The sequence below is a fragment of the Delphinapterus leucas genome, chromosome 14 (assembly GCF_059928025.1).
Source record: "Delphinapterus leucas isolate spDelLeu-1000000601 "Yukka" chromosome 14, BTC_Dleu_Yukka2, whole genome shotgun sequence".
Classification (NCBI taxonomy): domain Eukaryota; kingdom Metazoa; phylum Chordata; class Mammalia; order Artiodactyla; family Monodontidae; genus Delphinapterus; species Delphinapterus leucas.
The window spans coordinates 10140198-10161232 of NC_143142.1; the positions used below are offsets into that span (position 1 = coordinate 10140198).

Here is a 21035-nt window from a genome sequence, read left to right on the forward strand (position 1 = left end):
ATGTATGCCTGTTGAAATATACTTACAAGCATTAATTTTGGAATAACAGGGTTTGAACTGCCTGCTGTCTTATTGTTATTATTGCTTTGTACTCCTGTGGGTCGTGGGCTGGACCAATGACCGAGCGTCACTTTTCTCACAGTGGGCTGCAGGCTGGTTCTTGGTCTGGCATCCTAAGTGTTGCTCCTGGGCACCGTACAGGTTCTCGGAGATGCGCTTGGCGAACCTGTGAGGTTTCTGACTTTGTAATATAATTTTATTTTACTTTTAAGTGAAATCATAACTGCAAAGCGTCAGTTAATATTACGGAGAAGATCCAGAAGAAGACGAGGTCAAAGGCTATAGTCTGTAGAGAACAAATGGAAGTTTTCCCTTGCATTGATAAAGGTGAATGGATTATAGTCTTTGGCAATGGGCTCATCTGAGTGAAAGCCATCAGAACAATCACTTGTGGAGGGGCTGGGATTAAAGGGTGTACTGAGTAAGACAAAGATTTTATGTGAAGAATCCTGGGGAAGAGAAATGATCTCGCAGATGCAGATTGGGTCTGCCTATGGGTCCGTTGGACATTGCCAGTAAACTTGGGGGGAGGGTTTGTTTCATGACCATTTTTTGTTTTCATTTTGCTCTCCATAAACTGCTCTTTTCCTTCTGATGACTATGCTAAGGTGAAAAGGGCAAAAAGTCATGTCTGAGGTATTGTCAACCTCTTACACCCTGTTTTTTTTTTTGCTTTGCTTTCATTTCTTATGGGAAAAGCTCATTTGTTTCAAGCATTTATGAACTAGCTCTTTTCAGCAACTGAAACCCAGTATAAATCTAGAGGACTTCAGCTAAGGGTCAAGAACCTTAAAGCTGCATGCCCTAGGAATTTATCTTATGGAACTAGAGTATTAGAATGATGTAACTCCGAAGATGTCCATCTAAGCACTGTTTATATAACAGGAGAACAAATCAAAAACAACCAAGAAGTCCAATGATAGGAAATTGGTTAGATAAATTATGCTACATTCTTACACTGGAATATTATACAACCATTAAGATGGTTGTATTTGAGTGAATATTTGATATTAAAGACATTGCTATTTGTTTTAGATGTGATAATATTACTGTGGTTATGGTTTTAAAAAGAGTCCTTCTCTTCTTCTCTAGCATTCTCTAGTCCTTCTCCTAGATAGTTGTTTGAATATTTACGGATAAAATGATAAACGCTTCAAAATAATAGGGGAGGATGATGCGTAAATGAAACAAGATTGACTATAAGTTGATAATCATTGATCTGAGCAATGGGTACACAGAAGTTCATTGTATTGTTCTGTTCAAATACAGATACTTGAATATTTTCATACTAAAACGTTTAAAAAATGAAATTGTGGATGTGCATTTATTGACATGTAAGATGTTCATAATCTATTGCTAAATAAAAAATCAGGTTAGCAAATGGAATATGCAAGATGGTTCTATTTTTTTTTTTGTAAAAAAATACACATGTATATATAAAAATACTGATAAAAGTTGACATACCAAAATATGAATAGGGATGATTCCTAGGTGATGTAATTGAGTGTGGTTCTATTACTTATTAATATCTACTTCTCCATATTTTCCAGTTTTTCTAAACCATCTTATTTGTGTATTTTTAGAAGTTCTTTAAAATATAGGGCTCAGGAAACTGTTTGGCAGTATTGACTACAGCTGAGCCTACACAAGCTCTGAGAGCCAACATTTCCACTTTTAGGTATGTTCCCAACAGAAATGCATACACACGTTCAGCCAAAAACATGCATAAGAATGTTCATAGCAGCTCTCTTCCTAATAGCCCTAAAGTGGTAACCACCCAAATGCCCATCAATCCCAGAACGAGTATGTTATGCTACCTTCACACAATGGAAACTGCCCAGAAACTGAAGGATTACAAACCCCAACTCTGTGAGGCAGTGTGGATAAATCTCAGAAACACAATGTCCAATGGAAAACAAACAAACAAACAAACAGATACGATAAGAGTGCCAACCGTACAATTTCACTTACGCAACGTTGAAAACAGGGGATACTAAATGTAAGTCCTAGAAGTCGGGAGAGTGATTTTCTTTGGGGTGAGATAGTGACTGGAAGGGCCGCAAGGAGGTTTCCGAGGGGCCTGGTAATGTTCCTTTTCTTGATGGGGTGTGGCTTCCAGGGGTGTGTTCATCTTGTGAAAGTTTATTGAGCTGTAGGCTTAACGATTTGTGCGCTTTCCTGTGTTGTGTTATATTTCAATAAAAAGTTCAAAAAAAATTACAGGGCTTAACGCAGGCAGCATTTGCGCTAAGTGGTGGGTTAGTGCTTTATTGTACAGTCTGTGGTGACATCCATTAGAATAATGGCTTGTTGAACAATCCCAATAGGAAGAGATTTCAAATTAACATGAAAATCCAGCACTAACAGCTGCATTTGCACAGCCTCCACTTACAAACTCTCCATCCTCACTCCCCGCTCCTACCCGCCATCAGATTTGCTCCAATGGTCCCTTAAGCACGGACCTTTGAGGTTCAGAATCTGGGATCTCGTGCTGAGCTCTGCCTGTAGCCCCATGACGGGGGCCAGGGAGAGATCCATGGGATCATAGTCATACTGCACAATAGCTACAGTCACTTGGGGAACATGAAGGATGTAACACACGCAGCTACCATTTATCAAGTATTTACCATGTGTCAGGCACTGTTCTGAGTGCTTTATTAACTCATTTAATCCTCACAAGGTCCCTGAGAGAGGAAGAAAGTATTTTTGCAGTCTCTACTCTGGGGCATCAGAGAAATTAGGAAGGCTGTTCTCCACTATGTGGCTTGTAAGCCACAGAGCTGGAATTTGAACCCCAGCAGTCTGGCTCAAAGCCTGCACGGACTCACATGACGGGTCTGTGCTTACTGCTCTGAGCTAGGTTTCCTCGTGGCTCAGCCCGGGCCCCTGATCTTTTCAGGATGCATCCCGCCACCTTCCATTCCCCCTGTCCCCTCAGACTGATGCCTAAAAAGAAAGCCAGAGGGATTCTGAAACATGCATTCATTCATTCAACAAAAGTATTTATAAACACCAAGTACATTCCAGACACTGTGCTGGACACTGACAATATATTTGTGAGAAAGGCTCACAATTGTTGTTAGGGAGCCTTTAATCTAGTGGTGGAAATGGCCATTATTCAAATAACTAAACAAAATTGCAAAATTATACACATTAAGCAAGAAGTACAACATGGAACAAAGGCCCTAGAGTAGATGTGAGTTCCAGCTCTGCTACTAACACATCCTGTGATCTTGGACAAGGCAATTCCTATCTCTGGGCTATGGTTTCCTCACCTGGGACATGGGGGCCTTAGGCTAGATGATCAATTCCCAAACTGACTGTGGTAGTCAATGCTGCCACATCTGTGGGATGTTAATTTAGGATGGCTGTGCATGAGGACAAAACGTTCCACTGTCAGTTCAGTTGTGTTTTCATAACCTCTCTCTGCTTGTTATTCAAGCTTTTATTCCTGGACACATATTCCAGGGGATGCTGGGGTAGGCCACCCAGAATCCCCCTTCCAGACAGCGGCCCCCATTTCTCCAGGTGCTGGTGTCTGCTGAGGGCTCATAGCTGAGTTCTTTCCCGGGATCTGTCATCAAATAAAAGGAGCTGCTTCAATAAAGGGTATGCCCCTCCTTAGAGGAAACCTGCATTCAGCAACTGGTTCCTCCAAGAACAAAGGTCTGGTCCTCTTGCCTCTAAAGCTGGGCTATCTCAGAATGGCCATCCCAGCTCCAGAGCTCCCTGCGGGATCATCTGAAGTTTGCGCTGTGATTGCTTCTTAGCTCAACTTCTCCCTCTGCCCATCCTGCTGCCCTTACTTGCTTACAGGTGTTGCTCCTAAGAGCACTTCCCAATGAACAACCTGCACGAAAATCTCCATCTCAGCCTCTGTCCCAGGGAAACTGACCTACAGCAGTTAGGTGCAAGAGTGATCCTCAGAAGTAGACTCCAAAATGGGATCTTGGATCAGTCTCCCAAGGCAATAGAAATAAAAGCAAAAGTAAACAAATGGGACCTAATCAAACTTGTAAGCTTCTGCACAGCAAAGAAAACCATCAACAAAACAAATGGACAACTTGCAGAACGGGAGAAAAGATTTGCAAACGACGCCACTGACAAGGGGTTAATATCCAAAATATACAAACAGCTCATACAACTCAGTATCAAAAAAGCAAATAACCCAATCAGAAATGGGCAGAAGACCTAAATAGACATTTCTCCAAAGAATACATCCGGATGGTCAACAGGCATATAAAATATTCAACATCACTAATTATTATAGAAATGCAAATGAAAGCTAGAATGAGGTATCGCCTCACACCCGTCAGAATGGCCATCATCAAAAAGTCTACAAATAATAAATGGTGGAGAGGGTGTGGAGAAAAGGAAACCCTCCTCCACTGTTGGTGGGAATATAAATTGGTGCAGCCACTACAGAAAACAGTACCGAGGTTCCTTACAAAATACTAAAAATAGATCTATCATATGACCCAGCAATTCCACTACTGGGTGTGTATCTGGAAAAAATGAAAACTCTAATTTGAAAAGACACATTCACCCCAATGTTCACAACAACACTAGTTACAACAGCCAAGACACAGAAGCAACCCAAGTGCTCATTAATGAATTGGCTTAAAAAATGTGGTACATATATACAATGGAATATTACTCAGCTGTAAAAAAGAATGGAATATTACCATTTGCAGCAACATGGATGGGCCTAGAGAATATTATGCTTAGTGAAATAAGTCAGACAGAGGAAGAAAATACTATATGATATCACATATGTGGAATCTAACAAATACTACAAATGAATCTATATACAAAACAGAAACAGACTCATAGACACAGAAAACAAACTTAGGGTTACCAAAGGGGAATGGGAGGGGAGGGAGGGACAAATTAGGCACATGGGATTAACAGATAGACACTACTATACATAAAGTAGATAAACAACAAGGATTTACTGTATAGCACAGGGAATTTTACCCAATATCTTGTAATAGCCTATAATGGAATATAATCTCCAAAAAAAAAGATGGAATTTTGGAGCTGGATTAACCACCATCCATCTGGCAATGAGGACCTGATCCAGTGGCTTGCTGAGCCAAGCCACACCAGCTTGTGAGCGTGGACTGTGGACATCTCTTCCCAACCACACATTCAGTGCCATCACATGAGTAGCTTGCGGCTGGCTATGGCGGGAGTATTTACACCACAAAAATGAGTAAATACAACATATCAAGATTTTTTCCCCCACTGAAGAGTGGGGCGCTAAACACGGGCCAGCAAGCCACCCACCCCGTCTCCGGCAGTAGGTGCAGTAGCGAGTGGCCCTGGTAGGTTGTGGAAAGAGCACCTGTCAGCACTCTCAGCGGGGAAGACGGGACCAGACACCCGCGGGAGGCGCTGCACGGGCTGGTGCAGCATCTCAAGCTGTTGAGAGTCTGGAGGAGGGGACGGTAACAAAGGCTGTGGAGCTAGATGGCTGTTGTGCGGGGTCTACTGGTGCACCGGAGAAGGTAATAAAAGAGTGAGCGTGGGTAATCACCGATTCAGGGTGAAGCGTGAAAGCTAGAGAGCCTCTTGGCACCTGTAACATTCCCTGTGACACAGTTATGATCCCAGTTATAACCCATCATAAGATGGAAGTGGTACGCCTGGAATCAGGCACGAGCAGGGTCAGAGGGCACACTTAAGGTGCATGAGCAGTGGTGTGGACTCCTGTGTCACCCACCGGCGACGCTGCGCCATCCTGTGTCCCCACTGCCTGACAGCACCCCCCAATAGACCACGGCACACAAGCCTCCATCGGAGGCTGCTTCCCCAGCGACCCACCCTGCGACACATACTAAACATCAGTGGATTTTATACCCAGACTTTCATCTAGTTGTTTTCCCTCATTCACGGTGCCTAATCTGCCACGAAGCCAGAAATGGAAGTCCATGGTTTAAAAATTAGCCAATGCTAAGCTATGTGCGTTTAAGTAGACTCCTTTACTACAGAACTTTACAGAACTTTGAAATTCTACTGTGAATTGGGAATCTCTGAGGTGGGGATATAGCTCACAGCATTTTCCAAACATATGTGACCACAGAACACTTTTCTTCATAGTGCATCTTGTAGGATGGGTGCTCAGCTCAACATACAAGGGGAAACTTTGGAGAAGGTGACTTGTTCTCTTCAAGAACTAAAATCCAGGGTGTCTCCTAAAACCATTAGCTCCCTCTGCTCGTGGTTTGGGGGGACTGAGGTCAGCATTACTGCAGTGATACTGAAAATGATGGAAGAGTAACAGTTGTCACTCATTGTCAGTATTTTATCTCCTGGCATTTCCTCTCTGAATGTAGCTGATATAGACTCTCCCTCTGGTAAAAAAAAAAATAAGGGATGCAAATGAAACAAACTCTGACCTGGATAATATCCCCTCCGTTCCCTCCCAGCTCTGGGGAAGCCAAATATAGTGTGAGGTCTTTGTTTTAGATAACAGACCGTCTCTTTTTCTTCCTCTGTCTCTTAAACACACACACACACACACACACACACACATGCTTGCGTGCACACACACACATTTAATCAATAAGGTAAATTCACCTTAGGACCTATTTACCTAAAAGTTTTGTAGGGTAGTGCAGAACTGAGTTAAATCATTTTTTTTGCCCACAGGAGAGAAGCATATATTGTCTGTACTATGCAGGCTTCCCCTGAAATGGTAAGGAGCATGTTTTTGCATGGTCCAAGACCACTGAGGTCTTCTAGCTTGTCACACATGGTGAGACTCTGAGTCCCTTGGTCTTGCCTCTGTTTTCAGGTCACTGGAGGAGCAAAGGGAAGGAAGTGAAGCAGAACAGGAGATCTTACGCACATTGTCTCATTTCGTCCTCACCAGAAAAATCCTTGAAAGAAGGCACTGATTCCATTCTACAGATGAGAAGTAGGTTTAGAGAAGTAAAATGACCAGGCTGAGGTCACTCAGCTGATGAGTGACAGGACGGGGTTTCTTTGCTTCCAAAGCTCATGCCTTTCATTGCTGCCCTTGAATATCTGCGGACAGTCTCAGGACAACCAGCTTAAAGACAACAACAACTACCTTTTATCGATCTACTCCTACATTCTTCACCCATATCCACCCCCGCAAATCCCAACAACTGTGTGGAGCAGACTTCTTATCCCTGCAACGCATCCCACAGATAAAGAAACCCAGCTCTACAGAAGTGAACTGATTCGTTCATGGCCACCCAGGTAATAACTGCTCGAGTTCATATTTGAAGCCACAGCTGACTCCAAAGCCAGTGCACTTTCAACTATACCGTGTGAACCCTCCAAGCCTGGCTATAAGCCTGAGAACACTGCCTGTCATCTGGGAAAGGATTTCAGAAAACAGAGTTTTGTGCAAACCTTTATGTAACAAAAGGTTCAAGGGTTCAAGATATTTTGATGCTTAAATTTGAAAACATGGTCTTCTAGTTGAGTTCCTTTTTAATGTGGGATCCTCTGAGGCAGCCATAGCCGTAACGAGAGAAATTAGACAAAGATATCCACCCTCAGTGGAAAGTGGTACAAGAAAAGCAGAGAAGAAAACTTGCCCTAGAACTATAGTTAACTAGAGGTGCCAAAGACACACGAAGATACCAGTAACAAAGAAAAAGTAGGTACAGCCTCTGGGTCACGTTCAAGATGATAAAAATGCAATTAACTCGAGCCAGGTTCTTCCAGCCCACAGCAGTGACCTACCCTTTGGGTGTGCGGCTGTGTTGATCATTTCTGGGCTAAGGACGCGGGGCCAAGCCCTTTCCTTCATGGAACATGCTGGGAACTCATTAGTGTCCACCCGCTGGCTGCAGGGCATGGGGATGATGTAATGTGGGGGAACTAAGGTCTTCTTTGAATGATTCATAAGGTACCATTCAGAAGGCTTAACTGTGCCTGCATTCCAAAGTATTGACCAGCATATAAATCCATGATGTTAAACAATTCTGCGGCTTTGAGGCAAGTCTCAAGTCTGAGGAGGGGGCAGTGGGAAGAATCAGGCTTAAACTTTGAAATGAAGAAGTTCTGGGCTATAGGCTACGGATGTGGAGGTCCTGGGTGTAGTGTGATGAGACGCAGAAGCCATTGAGAACCATCAGTTAATGTCAGAGGTCAACAACAATTTTTCAACTGTTTAAATTCACTGATTAAGATCAGCCTCATTTATGAAGGGATTTGAGTGAGGTTTGTTCTCCTGCTGGTCTCTTACACTCCCTCCCTCATTTTGGATTAATAAGGTGCCATATTATAGATACCAAAGTCTCCTTTTGAGTCTTCTAATTTATAGATGACAAATAAATTACATCCTGTTTAACAACTCTAATGAATGGTAGCTGCCTGGAGTGCTGGATTGAGAGGACTTTTGAGACCAAGTCTGGGCTCAAATGGAAAGAGTGCTGTGATCCATCAGTAATGTCTGCCTTGGGCACAGGAGAAAGGAGTGGGGGTACATGTGCCACCCATCTAGATTAAATTATCCGTTTCATCTCTTTTTGTTTCAAGAAGAGAAGTTCACTCCACCTACCAGCTTAGACACAAACCATAACCCAAAAGGAATGCCCCTTATTAAACACCATTAACTCATAAAGCAGCCCAGCAACAGAGTGGGATGATAAAAGTCACATTTCCTCTGGATTCCTCTGTCTTTATAGACTAAGAAGTCATTTTAGTCATCGGGGTCCTTGATTGCCAAGCTATTCCACTCAAGAGGGGTTTATTGTAAGGGTACATATAGGGGTGATAAAGGGTTTGAAAACTCTTGTGGGAATCCAAGATGAGGAACTCAAAGAAGAATTGGAGATTTTCTCCGAAAAGAGCTTCAGGGACCTCAGTAGCAGGATCTGAAAGTCTTCAGGTTGAGTCTTGACATGACGTCGGGCTCTCTTCTCTTAGGTTGCTGTCTTCTCCTCTAACTTCCCACTCAGCTCCTTTATCTTCCCTCTCTTTGCCCCTCATGCCCTGGTTCCCTACAGCTCTCCATGCCTCTCTGGTCCCCCTTCCTCAGAGCCTTGTAGCTTCTCCCCTCACTGCCACCTGCTTGATTCTTGACGTGGCTTCCACTTTACATTCCCAAGAGGGAGACTCTGATTTGTACAAATTAACTTTTGGGAAACTAGCTCATGTCTCAAAGGTTAGCTCAGAATTGGCTATCTGACTGTGGTCGACTGAAAAAAATGACCCCAAATCTCCACCCTTTTGCAAGGAGACTTTGCAAATCTTCCCATCAAGAAGTGGAGTCTATTCCCCCACCTTTAAAAAAAAATTTTATTTATTTATTTATTTTGGGCTGCTTTGTGGCAAGCGGGGGCTACTCTTCATTGCGGTGTGCAGGCTTCTCATTGCAGTGGCTTCTCTTGTTGTGGAGCACGGGCTCTAGGCACGCAGGCTCAGTAGTTGTGGCCCATGGGCTTAGTTGCTCCGCCCATGGGATCTTCCTGGACTAGGGCTCAAACCCATGTCCCCTGCACTGGCAGGCGGATTCTTAACCACTGCACCACCAGGGAAGTCCCTATTCCCCCACCTTTTTATTTATTTATTTATTTATTTATTTATTTATTTATTTATTTATTTTTGGCTGTGTCGGGTCTTCATTTCTGTGCAAGGGCTTTCTCCAGTTGCGGCGAGCGGGGGCCACTCTTCATCATGGTGTGTGGGCCTCTCACTGTCACGGCCTCTCCCTTTGTGGAGCACAGGCTCCAGATGTGCAGGCTCAGTAGTTGTGGCTCACGGGCTTAGTTGCTCTGTGGCATGTGGGATCTCCCCAGACCTGGGCTCAAACCCATGCCCCCTGCACTGGCAGGCGGATTCTTAACCACTGTGCCATCAGGGAAGCCCCTCCCCCACCTGTAATCTGGGCTGGATGTGTGACTTGCTGTGGTCACAAGAATACGGGAGAAGTAATGTTTTGCCAGTTCTTAGCATAAATCTTCAGAGGCTTCACACACTTCCATTCTCTCTCAGAATCCTGCTATGGGGCTTCCCTGGTGGCGCAGTGGTTGAGAGTCCGCCTGCCGATGCAGGGGACACGGGTTCGTGCCCCGGTCCCGGAAGATCCCACATGCCGCGGAGCGGCTAGGCCCGCGAGCCATGGCCGCTGAGCCTGCGCGTCCGGAGCCTGTGCTCCGCAACGGGAGAGGCCACAACAGTGAGAGGCCCGCGTATCGCAAAAAAAAAAAAAAAAAAAAAAAAAAAAGAATCCTGCTATGGTGAGAACAAGGCCTAACTGACCTGCTTGAGAATGAGACACCATGTTGTTAGGGCCAAGGCCATCCTAGACCTCCCTATGGCTGGTTATCTTCCAAACCATAGGAGACAGCCCAGCCAAGATCAGCAAAGTCACCTCCCTAACCCTCAGCTGAGGACAGGCACTCAAGGGAGACGAGCTGAGATCAGAGAACTTCCCAACTGAATTATAGACTCATAAACACTAATATATGTGACTGTTTTAAGTCACTGACTTTTTGAGGTGACTTGTTATGCGTTGATAGCTAACTGATGCAATGACTGCAAGTAAATCTCTGAACTTCGCTGAGTCTCAGTTTTCTCATCTGAGAAATGGAACAAAAGGAACTTTCCTGCCTGTCTCAGGGAAGATTTTTAAGATACGACGCAAATATAAACTTTAGCAAATATTTATTGAGTGGCTTCTCCATGCTACGAACTGAGCTAGACCCTGGGGATTCCCAGGACAGCCTGACCCTGTTGCAGGACAACATTAACACCTTCTCCTCCCAGCCACAGGCCATTCCCCAATAAGGCAGAGTGGACACTCCAGCTTGAAGGCAGTGGAAGAGGGAGACCAGGCTGCTGGAGACAGCAACGGCCCAGCCATCTCATCAACTGGTTTATCCCACAGATTTGTATGTAAGCCATCTCCCTCACTCACTTTCTCTAAGTTAATGTACAGGGCTTCCCCTTTATTTTTAACTTCTAAGTTCCAGGGATGGACAACAGAATTAATTCATTCCATCACTAAACACTCGGGGACCATGACAGTGGACATGATATTTTCTAGGTTAGGAGACATCTTACATCCCAGTGAGGAAATAGGGCGGAAGAGACAAAAACATGTTGATCCCGCCTTCTCCCTCGTCTCCCACATCTGATCTCATCCTGCGCCTCCAAACAAATCCCGAATCCACCCACTTCTCTCCGATTCACTGCTATTTGCCTGACCCAAGCCATCGACATCTCTTACCACAGCCTTTCTACTGGTCCCTATGTAGCCGATGGAATGTTCTTTTAAAGATCAGATCAGATCCTTCTCTTGTTCAGAACCCTCCAACGGGTTCTCATTGCACTTAGACTAAAACCCAAACTTTTCGCCACGGCCTGTGAGGCCCAAGGCCCTGTGGGCTCCAGCCTGTGCCCATCTCCCTTACTCTGGTCCAGCCACGCTGGCCTTCTTTCTGCTTCTCCAGCGTTTCTGGTTTGTCCCAGCTTTGGCACTCATCCACCTGTTGTCCTCTGAAATACTCCGTTCAGGCATCACTGTTCAGGCGTCCGTCCATGGCCCCCTTTACAAAACCGCTCCCTCTGACCACTCTGTTTTGTTTTTGTTTTTGTTTTTGCGGTACCCGGGCCTCTCACTGTTGTGGCCTCTCCCGTTGCGGAGCACAGGCTCAGGACGCACAGGCTCAGCGGCCATGGCTCACGGGCCCAGCCACTCCGCGGCACGTGGGATCCTCCCGGACCGGGGCACGAACCTGCGTCCCCTGCATTGGAAGGCGGACTCTCAACCACTGCGCCACCAGGGAAGCCCCAATGTACATATCTTAATTAAAAAATACTTTACTGCTAAAGAAGGCTAACCATCCTCTGAGCCTTCAGTGAGTCCTAATCTTTTGCAAGAGTCACATCAAAGATCACTGATCACAGATCACCATCCACATATAGTAAAAATGGGGGGCTTCCCTGGTGGCGCAGTGGCTGAGAGTCCACCTGCTGATGCAGGGGACGCAGGTTCGTGCCCCGGTCCAGGAAGATCCCACATGCCACAGAGCGGCTGGGCCCGCGAGCCATGGCCACTGAGCCTGCGTGTCCAGAGCCTGTGCTCCGCGGTGGGAGGGGCCGCAACGGTGAGAGGCCCACGTACCGCAAAAAAAAAAGTCTGAAATATTGCAAGAATTACCAAAATGTGACGCAGAGACACAAAGCGAGCAAACGCTGTTGGGAAAATGGTGCCGACAGACTTGCCACACACTTTCAATTTGTGAAAGACGCAGTATCTGTGAAGCGCAGTAAAACGAGCTCTGCCTGTTCATCACCTTGCTTTACATTCTTCATAGGATACAGCCAACGTCCCCTGCCCCAATCCTGTTTACTTACTTGCGAACTTGTTTGTCTTTGCCCCATTTTAATGCACATCACTGTCTCTTATTCACTGAGGACAGGAATTTTGTCTACTTCGTGCACTGCCGTGTCTCCAATATATACAATGATGCCTGGTGTATACCTGGTGATTCCTGGTAGTCAATAAATATTTGTTGAAGAAAGTGAATGAGCGCAGAAAAACTAAGGAGGGACCAAGAAGAAGTGTCTAGCTTCATACAAAAGAAAAAGCTTCTTCCTTTGCCAAAATTCCACCTCTGTCATTTCTCACTGCCGTGCTTCAGCAGTCTACCCAATGCAGCTGGAAAGCAAAGTCTCAGACCTTGGAAACAGGTGCATAGTCTGTACCCTGCTGGGATCTGCTGGGAGAGGGGGCTAATTTATCACTGCTTATTTGCGGTTGCCAGTGCCTAACTAAACTTTGCCACGGGTATATCATAGCTTCAGGTTCAACATTTCAGTTGTTTTCATTGCAGAGATGTCTATTTTCCTTAAAAAAACAAAAAACAAAAAAAAAACACGTGCAATAAAAAGTACCGGCAGCTTTGGAGGAAAACATGTCATTGGTTTCAAGAGTCAACCAAGAACTGGGCACACAGAGAAGCCCCAGTTGTCAACTTCTGCTCGGAGAAATTTGGGAAGTGAGTGCACAGTGTGCCGCTTAGTGCCACCGAACACCTGGTGGAAGAGGCGAGGAGGAAAGCTGTTAGGTTTTTTTTTTGCGGTACGTGGGCCTCTCACTGTTGCGGCCTCTCCCGTTGCGGAGCACAGGCTCCGGACGCGCAGGCTCAGCGGCCATGGCTCACGGGCCCAGCCGCTCCGCGGCATGTGGGATCCTCCAGGACCGGGGCACGAGCCCGCGTCCCCTGCATCGGCAGGCGGACTCTCAACCACTGCGCCACCAGGGAAGCCCGTGATTTTTATTCTTTTCAGCATCATGTTAAATTGGCCATGAAACCAGGGATGGTGCAATTGAATTATAAGGGGGCTGAAGTATTAAATAAAAATCTAGAAGACAGTCAAGGCGTTTGGCTCATTCTAACACCTCCTTTTGGTGTTTTGGGCTAGATTCCAACAGGAGGTGAAGCAGATTTTAAAAACAGTAAGTGGAAAAGACAATATCTTCTTTGTTAACAATTCACCTCATTTAATACTGGGTGATGGGGCCAAGGGGTGTGCATCTCTTGGAGGGATGATTTCCCCTGGAAAACAGGTGTTCCTTCTGAGGGGGAATCTCTGGTTCCTTAAATGTCAGTGGGATCCAGGAGTGTGGCCAAATACAAAGTTTTACTGTCGTTTCTTGCTTTCTTGCTTGTGGCTTTTCTGTCTGGCCCTTTCCATGTTGTCCTTCGCATCCAGCACTTGGACAAGCCGAGCCTGTCTGATGAGGATGTTAAATTCTAGCCATGGTAAATGTGTCTGGCACAAAGGACAGACTCAGCTTGCCAACTCGAGGATGACAGAAAAGCCACTGTCTTTATCACCTTTTCATCACCCCTCTACATCACCCCTCTACTGAACCCCTCTAGATTAGTGGAAGTTTCTACCTTGGTCATTCGGGGGCATGTCCCCAGAGTGCTGGTGAATGTTTAACAACCATCCCTCTGGAGGGACAAGTAAGCCCTGATTTGTACCTTTGGCTGATTTCTGCGCCTAAGTATTCCCACTGTAGCTGATTTTGACCTACCAATATGATGTCAGTGAATGTGGAGCTGGAAGGAGATTTGCAGTAGCCCCCATCATACAGTATTTCCACCACACAGATACTATAGCCAGAAATAACCTCAACTGCACAGCTAGCAGTAAAATGTATGAAATCATTAAGAAATGATGAGTTGCCAACATCATTAATCATTAGAGAAACGCAAATCAAAACTACAATGAGATATCATCTCACACCAGTCAGAATGGCCATCATCAAAAAATCTAGAAACAATAAATGCTGGAGAGGGTGTGGAGAAAAGGGAACACTCTTGCACTGCTGGTGGGAATGTGAATTGGTACAGCCACTATGGAGAACAGTATGGAGGTTCCTTAAAAAACTACAAATAGAACTACCATATGACCCAGCAATCCCACTACTGGGCATATACCCTGAGAAAACCATAATTCAAAAAGAGTCATGTACCAAAATGTTCATTGCAGCTCTATTTACAATAGCCCGGAGATGGAAACAACCTAAGTGCCCATCATCGGATGAATGGATAAAGAAGATGTGGCACATATATACAATGGAATATTACTCAGCCATAAAAAGAAACGAAATTGAGTTATTTGTAATGAGGTGGATAGACCTAGAGTCTGTCATACAGAGTGAAGTAAGTCAGAAAGAGAAAGACAAATACCGTATGCTAACACATATATATGGAATTTAAGAAAAAAAAATGTCATGAAGAACCTAGGGGTAAGACGGGAAAAAAGACACAGACCTACTAGAGAACGGACTTGAGGATATGGGGAGCGGGAAGGGTGAGCTGTGACAAAGCGAGAGAGAGGCATGGACATATATACACTACCAAACGTAAGGTAGATAGCTGGTGGGAAGCAGCCGCATAGCACAGGGAGATCAGCTCGGTGCTTTGTGACCGCCTGGAGGGGTGGCATAGGGAGGGTGGGAGGGAGGGAGACGCAAGAGGGAAGAGATATGGGAACATATGTATATGTATAACTGATTCCCTTTGTTATGAAGCAGAAACTAACACACCATTGTAAAGCAATTATACTCCAATAAAGATGTAAAAAACAAAAACAAAAAAAAAGAAGAAGGTTGGACTACATGACCCCTAATTCCGTTCCAACACAAAGGCTCTACGATTCTAAGACTTGTCGAAAGGAGCCCAGCTACTTAGAGGCGAAGCCTGGACCAGAACCCACGTCTGTCCACTGCCGGTCCGGAAACTACTGGGAAATGAATCCCAGTTTCTCCTTCCTGATGAGTCCACCATCAATTTGGATTTTTCAGCTCAAACCTTCAACACCTGTTAAGTATACAGACATCTTCATAATTTTCATGGGGAGAGGAGAATACAGGCGGAGCGCTGAAGAAGGGATGAAGTAAGAAGACACTTGGAGCTCCCTTTATGCAGCTGGTATTTTCATTAGAGGCTAAAGAGTGTTGGGGAACCCAAACACTTCCACCCACCACCTTGCCAGGCCCTAAACTCCACGAGAACAGAAGCTCCTTTGTTCGGGACCTCACCCTACACATCTCTTCATCTGACTGTTGATTCATATCCTTCAATATCCTTTGTAATAAACTGGTAATCTAGTGATTATACAGGTTTCCTGAGTTCTGTGAGCCACTCTAGCAAATTAAACCCACAGAAGGGGTTGTGGGAACCTCTGATTTATAGCCAGTGGGTCAGAAGCATGAGTAACAACCTAGGCCTGAAATTGTCATCTGAAGTGGAGGGGAGTCTTGTGGGACTGTGCCCTTAACCTTTGGAATCTGATACCACCTCTGGGGTAGACAGCGTCAGAATTGAGTTGAATGATAGGACACTCAGCTGGTGTCAGAGAATAGATTGATGTGGGAGAAAACAACACACACACTGGAATTGGTGACCAGCATCCCTAACCATCCCACCAATAATGATAACCAAAGATGACTCCAGACATTGCCAAATGTCTCCTCATGGGAAGGGGGGAAGGGAAGAGAATCACCCGCAATTGAGAACCACATGTCTATCGGGATTTAGCAGGTTACTAAGGAAGTAAAGGAAGAGACTAACCTGAGTCTATGTGGACCAGGGAATCTACTCAGGCCTAACAATCAGTGCTGCAGATTGAACAGAGCTGCGAGCTAGTGGCAGGAGCAGGAGGGTGGCTGGAGGGCTGTGAGCCTCCTGACGGAAATGCCATGAAATGCCAAAGCCAGTGCTATAGGAACAGAGAAGGCTTAAACTGTGGCAAAGTAAGACTCAAGGGGAAAGTGAGAAGTATTTAAATAATACCCTGAATTTGTTAATGTTTCCCAGAGTACTTTTATCCATCTTACTGGGTCCTTACAAGGTCCATGCAAGGAGGAAAAGGGCGAATGTTGCTCTCCTTGTAAGAAGGAGAAGAAAAAAAAAAAGAAATGGTGAGTTGCGAGTATTTATCACCTTTGTTTTAATACAATGTATTTAACTGTAAGTTTATATAAGTTAATTTTTAACAATAGCTGCGTTTAATAATTTGGCTGTCAAATTTCCTGGAAATTTAGCGAGTCAGTTCTGGTTACAAGCTGGCTCACCACTGCTTGTTGCCCTCCCTGGACTGGGTTGAGTCTTGGTATCTGGAACCTACATAGATCAAGGCATGTATTGGTACTTGTAGTTATCAGCTCTCAGTCTACAGTATAAATTATCATGGAAACGCTCATTTCCTAGGCTCCAGAGATTCTGCTATGTATTGAGGCCTGATTAGAATCATCGACCTCCAGGCTGGCAACACTCAGCTGGTAAGAACTGACATGGTCATAATGGCTGTGTACGGCCAGTGTCTGTTCTGACTGGTGCCCATGACATACAGATGGAACCTCACCTCTGATGCAATTTCCCTGCTGTACCATTTCTTCTGAAGCCTGGAACATTCCCTCTGAAAGCTGGAATGTCCTTCAGGCATGAGTGCGGAGCAGAGTACAAATCCCCGCTGGGAGGTGCACCCTCAGCTGTGCAACCCTCTTCCTTTGCTGCCTGCCCAGATGCTGCCCCACTCAGGTAACTCTGGCCTCCTGACACTACCTCTCACCAGTCCCTGGGGCTCCCAAGTTCCCAAGGCATCAGCCTCAAAAGCCCTCTAACCTGGGTTCAAACACTGTAGAGGCCAATGTGTCCACAACTAACAGAGGGGTCCCTGTGCGGATCATCTGTTGATTTTCAGGGACAAGTTCACATGCCGTCTCTGAGCTCTGCTCTGCTCGAAACTCCGAGACTGAGCCCCATCATCCCCCCTTGAGCTGGGGACACTCTCTGCAGGATTATTCCAATGTTGACTATTATGTTAGTCTGATGCGGCTGTCATAACAGAATGGGTGGTCTCGACAACAGACACTTATTTTCTCCTAGCTCTGGAGGCAAGAAGGCCAAGACCAAGGTGCCTCTCGTTGGCTTGCAGATGGCATCTCCTAGCTGTGCCCTTACCTGGCCCTTTCTCTGTGTGTGTGCACATTCCCGGCATCCTCTCCTCTTCTTATGAGAACGCCAATCCTATTGGATTAGGTCCCACCTTTCGGACCTCACTTAACCTTAATTACCTCTTCAGTGGCCCTCTCTGCAAATACAATCACGTTGAGGGTTGGGGCTTCGACATACGGATTTTGGGGGGACACAGTTCAATCTGTAACAACTACTGAGCACTTGAAATGTGGTTGGTCTAAACTGATATATGTTCTAAGTGCAACATACACTGTGGATTTTCACCACTCATCATTTTTCATCACATGTTCAAAACAGACTATAAAGTATCTCATTAACACCTTTTTATATTGATTCCATGTCAAGTGACAATACTTCGGATCTATTTGGCTAAATAAAATATATTATTAGAATTACTTTCACTTGTTTTTTTCCCACTTTTTTTTTTTAGTGTGGCTACTGAAAAAATTTAAATTACATGAACAGCTCACATTATGTTTCTGCTGGACACTGGGTGCCCAGAGCCCCTCTCAGAGCCGATGCAGCCACCCTTCCTGTGGTCGGTGGGGAAATATTGTTCTCTGGGGCCCTATTCTGATGCCCCCGTTAGCCTCCTTCATCCCTTTCCTTCTCCCCCGTTTCAAAAGCCCACACCTTCCTGCCTCTTCTTGAGCTGTCACCCGTTCCGTCAAAGCCGTGTGGGGAGGAGATGCAGGTGCGCAGTGAAGGAAGAGCTTCCAGACCATGGAGGTGAGGAAGGAAGCATCTTGCTGTGATTCTTACCAGGGTCTGGCTCGTGAGATAAGCAGACCCTCCGCGCTGCCTGTATGACCCCCGCTTAGCGTGTCTCTTACGTGTTCTGTGTTAAAAGAATCTCCATCTCTTACTCCGCCTTCAGTTGTTTGGCCAAAAGCCCCATTTATGACGCCACGTTGAGGAGAAAGAAATCCTTCCTCACGCCAAGAGATGACAAAAATATGATCCTAGACCTCAGTTTGCTCACGCTATCACGCTATGGAGGAAGGAATTGATGGGGTGGAAAAAGATATGAATGGCATTGTCTTCAAGGCGATGGCACTTTTATGCATTATCTCACCCAGTCCTTCTAACAACCTCATACTATACTCACTTTACAGTTAAGGAAACAGAGACTCAGGGAGGTTAAGTAACTCTTCCAGTGTCGCCAGCTGGCAGGTATAGCAGTATTTGAGACCAGGTCGATCTGACTCTCGGCTACCACACTGTGGGCGTGCAGTAAAACGGGAAGAGTCTTCTGGAGCATAAGGGAACTCTCTTGACTTGGATTCAGTCCAAGAAAGGAAAGCAGAGGGAATTCTAGGCATGGGACTGCCCTGAGCAAGAATGGGTAGGTCGGTCTTGTGCAGGTACTCCCTGAAGAGTCCAACCAAGAAATGGGTCCCATCCCCAGCCCTTACAGGGCTACCCTCCTGCAAATCTCCTGCTTAATGTTCAGCGTTGAGGGGCACTGAGAATCGGCAAAGACTCACAGGCATCACCCCATAGCCTGCTTGTCCCTATCGGGCTGTCTGTGAGTCATTCGGTGCAGGGCTCACTCACCGGCTTCGTGTAAGGTCTTTCTTGAGGTTTATTATATCCTTCTCCATATACTTGATGCTCCTCATTGGTTTGTCTGGGGCCTGAGGGAAGTCAAGAAGTGAAAGAAGTGTTAGTACAACTGTGCCAAGCGGAGCCAGGCCGCAGGAGGCTCATGCACTCATGTGAGATGTCTGATCAGCTTGGAGGGGTCCTTAGGCAGCACAGCGTCCTTTCTTCCACCAAAAGAGAGGCCTTGTGGCACACTGGTGACAGCAAGGGCTTTGGAGACGGACGAACCTGAACTCTGATCCTCATTCTGTCTGGTGACCGCCTGCGTGACCTTGGACAAATTACTCAACATCTCTGGGCCCTGATTTCTTCAGCAGAAGAACAGGGGAATAATTCCTACTTTGTCGTGATGATTAAATTAATCGCTAAATTCCTGACTCATGGCAATCATCGGAAAAATGGAAGCTTCTATTATGAGCATTAGACTCAAAGTAAAGCAAAAAATTAAATGCTGATAATCATTGTTGTAAAGTGGCACAGGTACCTGATTTCGAGAGCTTGAATTCTGTCAATATAAAGATGCAAATGTACTTCTCCCCCGCCCTCACTGCTCCCCTAGCAGGATTTTAGGAGTGAATTATCCAGGTAATTGTTCATGGGTTCTTCTTTCCCTCTTCTCTATTCATTTGCCTTTCTTAGCCATCAGGGAAACCTCACAAGACTTAAATTTACTACTCAGAGGTGGATATCAGGTCAATATAAAGAAGAGAGTTAAATTAACTATACTGGAATATAAAAGTCACTTTTCTCAGCTACCAATTTGGTGAACAATAGCAAGACTATTATCTGGATTATCGTGTCGTGAAATTAATTCCTGCAATATTGTTTTTTTTTTTAAATGAAAGGAAGTGACAAGAAATTATGAGAAAATGGATGCTTTCAAATGAAACTGTGGGAGAACACATTGTAATGACTTTTCTGAAGGGCACTTCCTCAATGCATACTAAATGTTGCAAAAGCACGCTTGCCCTTGGCCTAATGATGCTTCTTCTGTCAAGCATCCTATGGGAACGTCCCTGCATGGGCACAGAGGTTCATATCAACAAAACTGCTAAGATGCTGCTTGTGAGAGCAAACTCTTGGAAATCACAGCTTCACAAGAGAAGACAGGTTCAATAAGCAGGGTGCCTCTAAACGACAGAATACTATGCAGCAATTAAATGCAACGACAATATAATGATCTAAGCCTAGAGGTGCTGGAGGAGTTCTCCGAGGGAGAAGACGTGTTACAAAGTAATAGGTATTGCATGATTCTTTGTTTTTGAAAAATGATCTGTTTGAATGTATACATATCAAAAGATATGATAAGCTCCCCCCCCCAACATGCAGTGATTCTCTACGGGGGTGGGATTATAGCAGATTTTATTACTTTTTCTTAGTTTACGTGACTTTCCCATTGCTCTGCAGTAAATATGAATCAGTTATGTAATAAACAAAAAGAAAAGATTTTAAAAAAATAAGTGGCAAGTGAAATCTGACCGTGGCTGATCAGCGGTACTGTACTGAGAGTGTTTTCTGAAGGCACAGTGAGGACAGTTCAGCTACTCACTAACAGAAATCATAGTAATACGGGCGTGTGGGAGGAGGTGTGGTGTTTTCTCAGCAGCCATCATCACCCACTTTCTCTGAAAATGAAATTGGGCTGTGGTGCCTGCTGCTCTGGGCCTTTTGAGTGGACTGTGGAAGGCAGGGGATGTAGCTGTATCAAAGTTGAATGATGTCTGGATGGATCTGGAGATTGTCATACTGAGTGGAGTAAGTCAGACAGAGAAAGACAATTATCATAGCTATCACTTATATGTGGAATCTAAGAAAAATGGTACGAATGAACTTATTTACAAAACAGAAATAGAGCCACGGATGTAGAACACAAACTTATGGTTA

At 45.1% G+C, this 21035-nt stretch overlaps 1 protein-coding gene across 1 annotated transcript in view; it reads right to left on the reverse strand.

Annotated features, from left to right (window-relative positions):
* The window catches only part of LOC149747551 (coiled-coil domain-containing protein 60-like), a 55252-nt gene extending 36072 nt beyond the window's left edge, over positions 1 to 19180 (reverse strand). Inside the window, exon 1 of the mRNA XM_089894500.1 lies at positions 19104 to 19180. Within this exon, the coding sequence (XP_089750626.1) occupies positions 19104 to 19168 (65 nt within the window). The 5' untranslated portion in view covers positions 19169 to 19180. The remainder of the gene's footprint in view (positions 1 to 19103) is intronic.
* Between the last annotated feature and the right edge of the window lie 1855 nt (positions 19181 to 21035).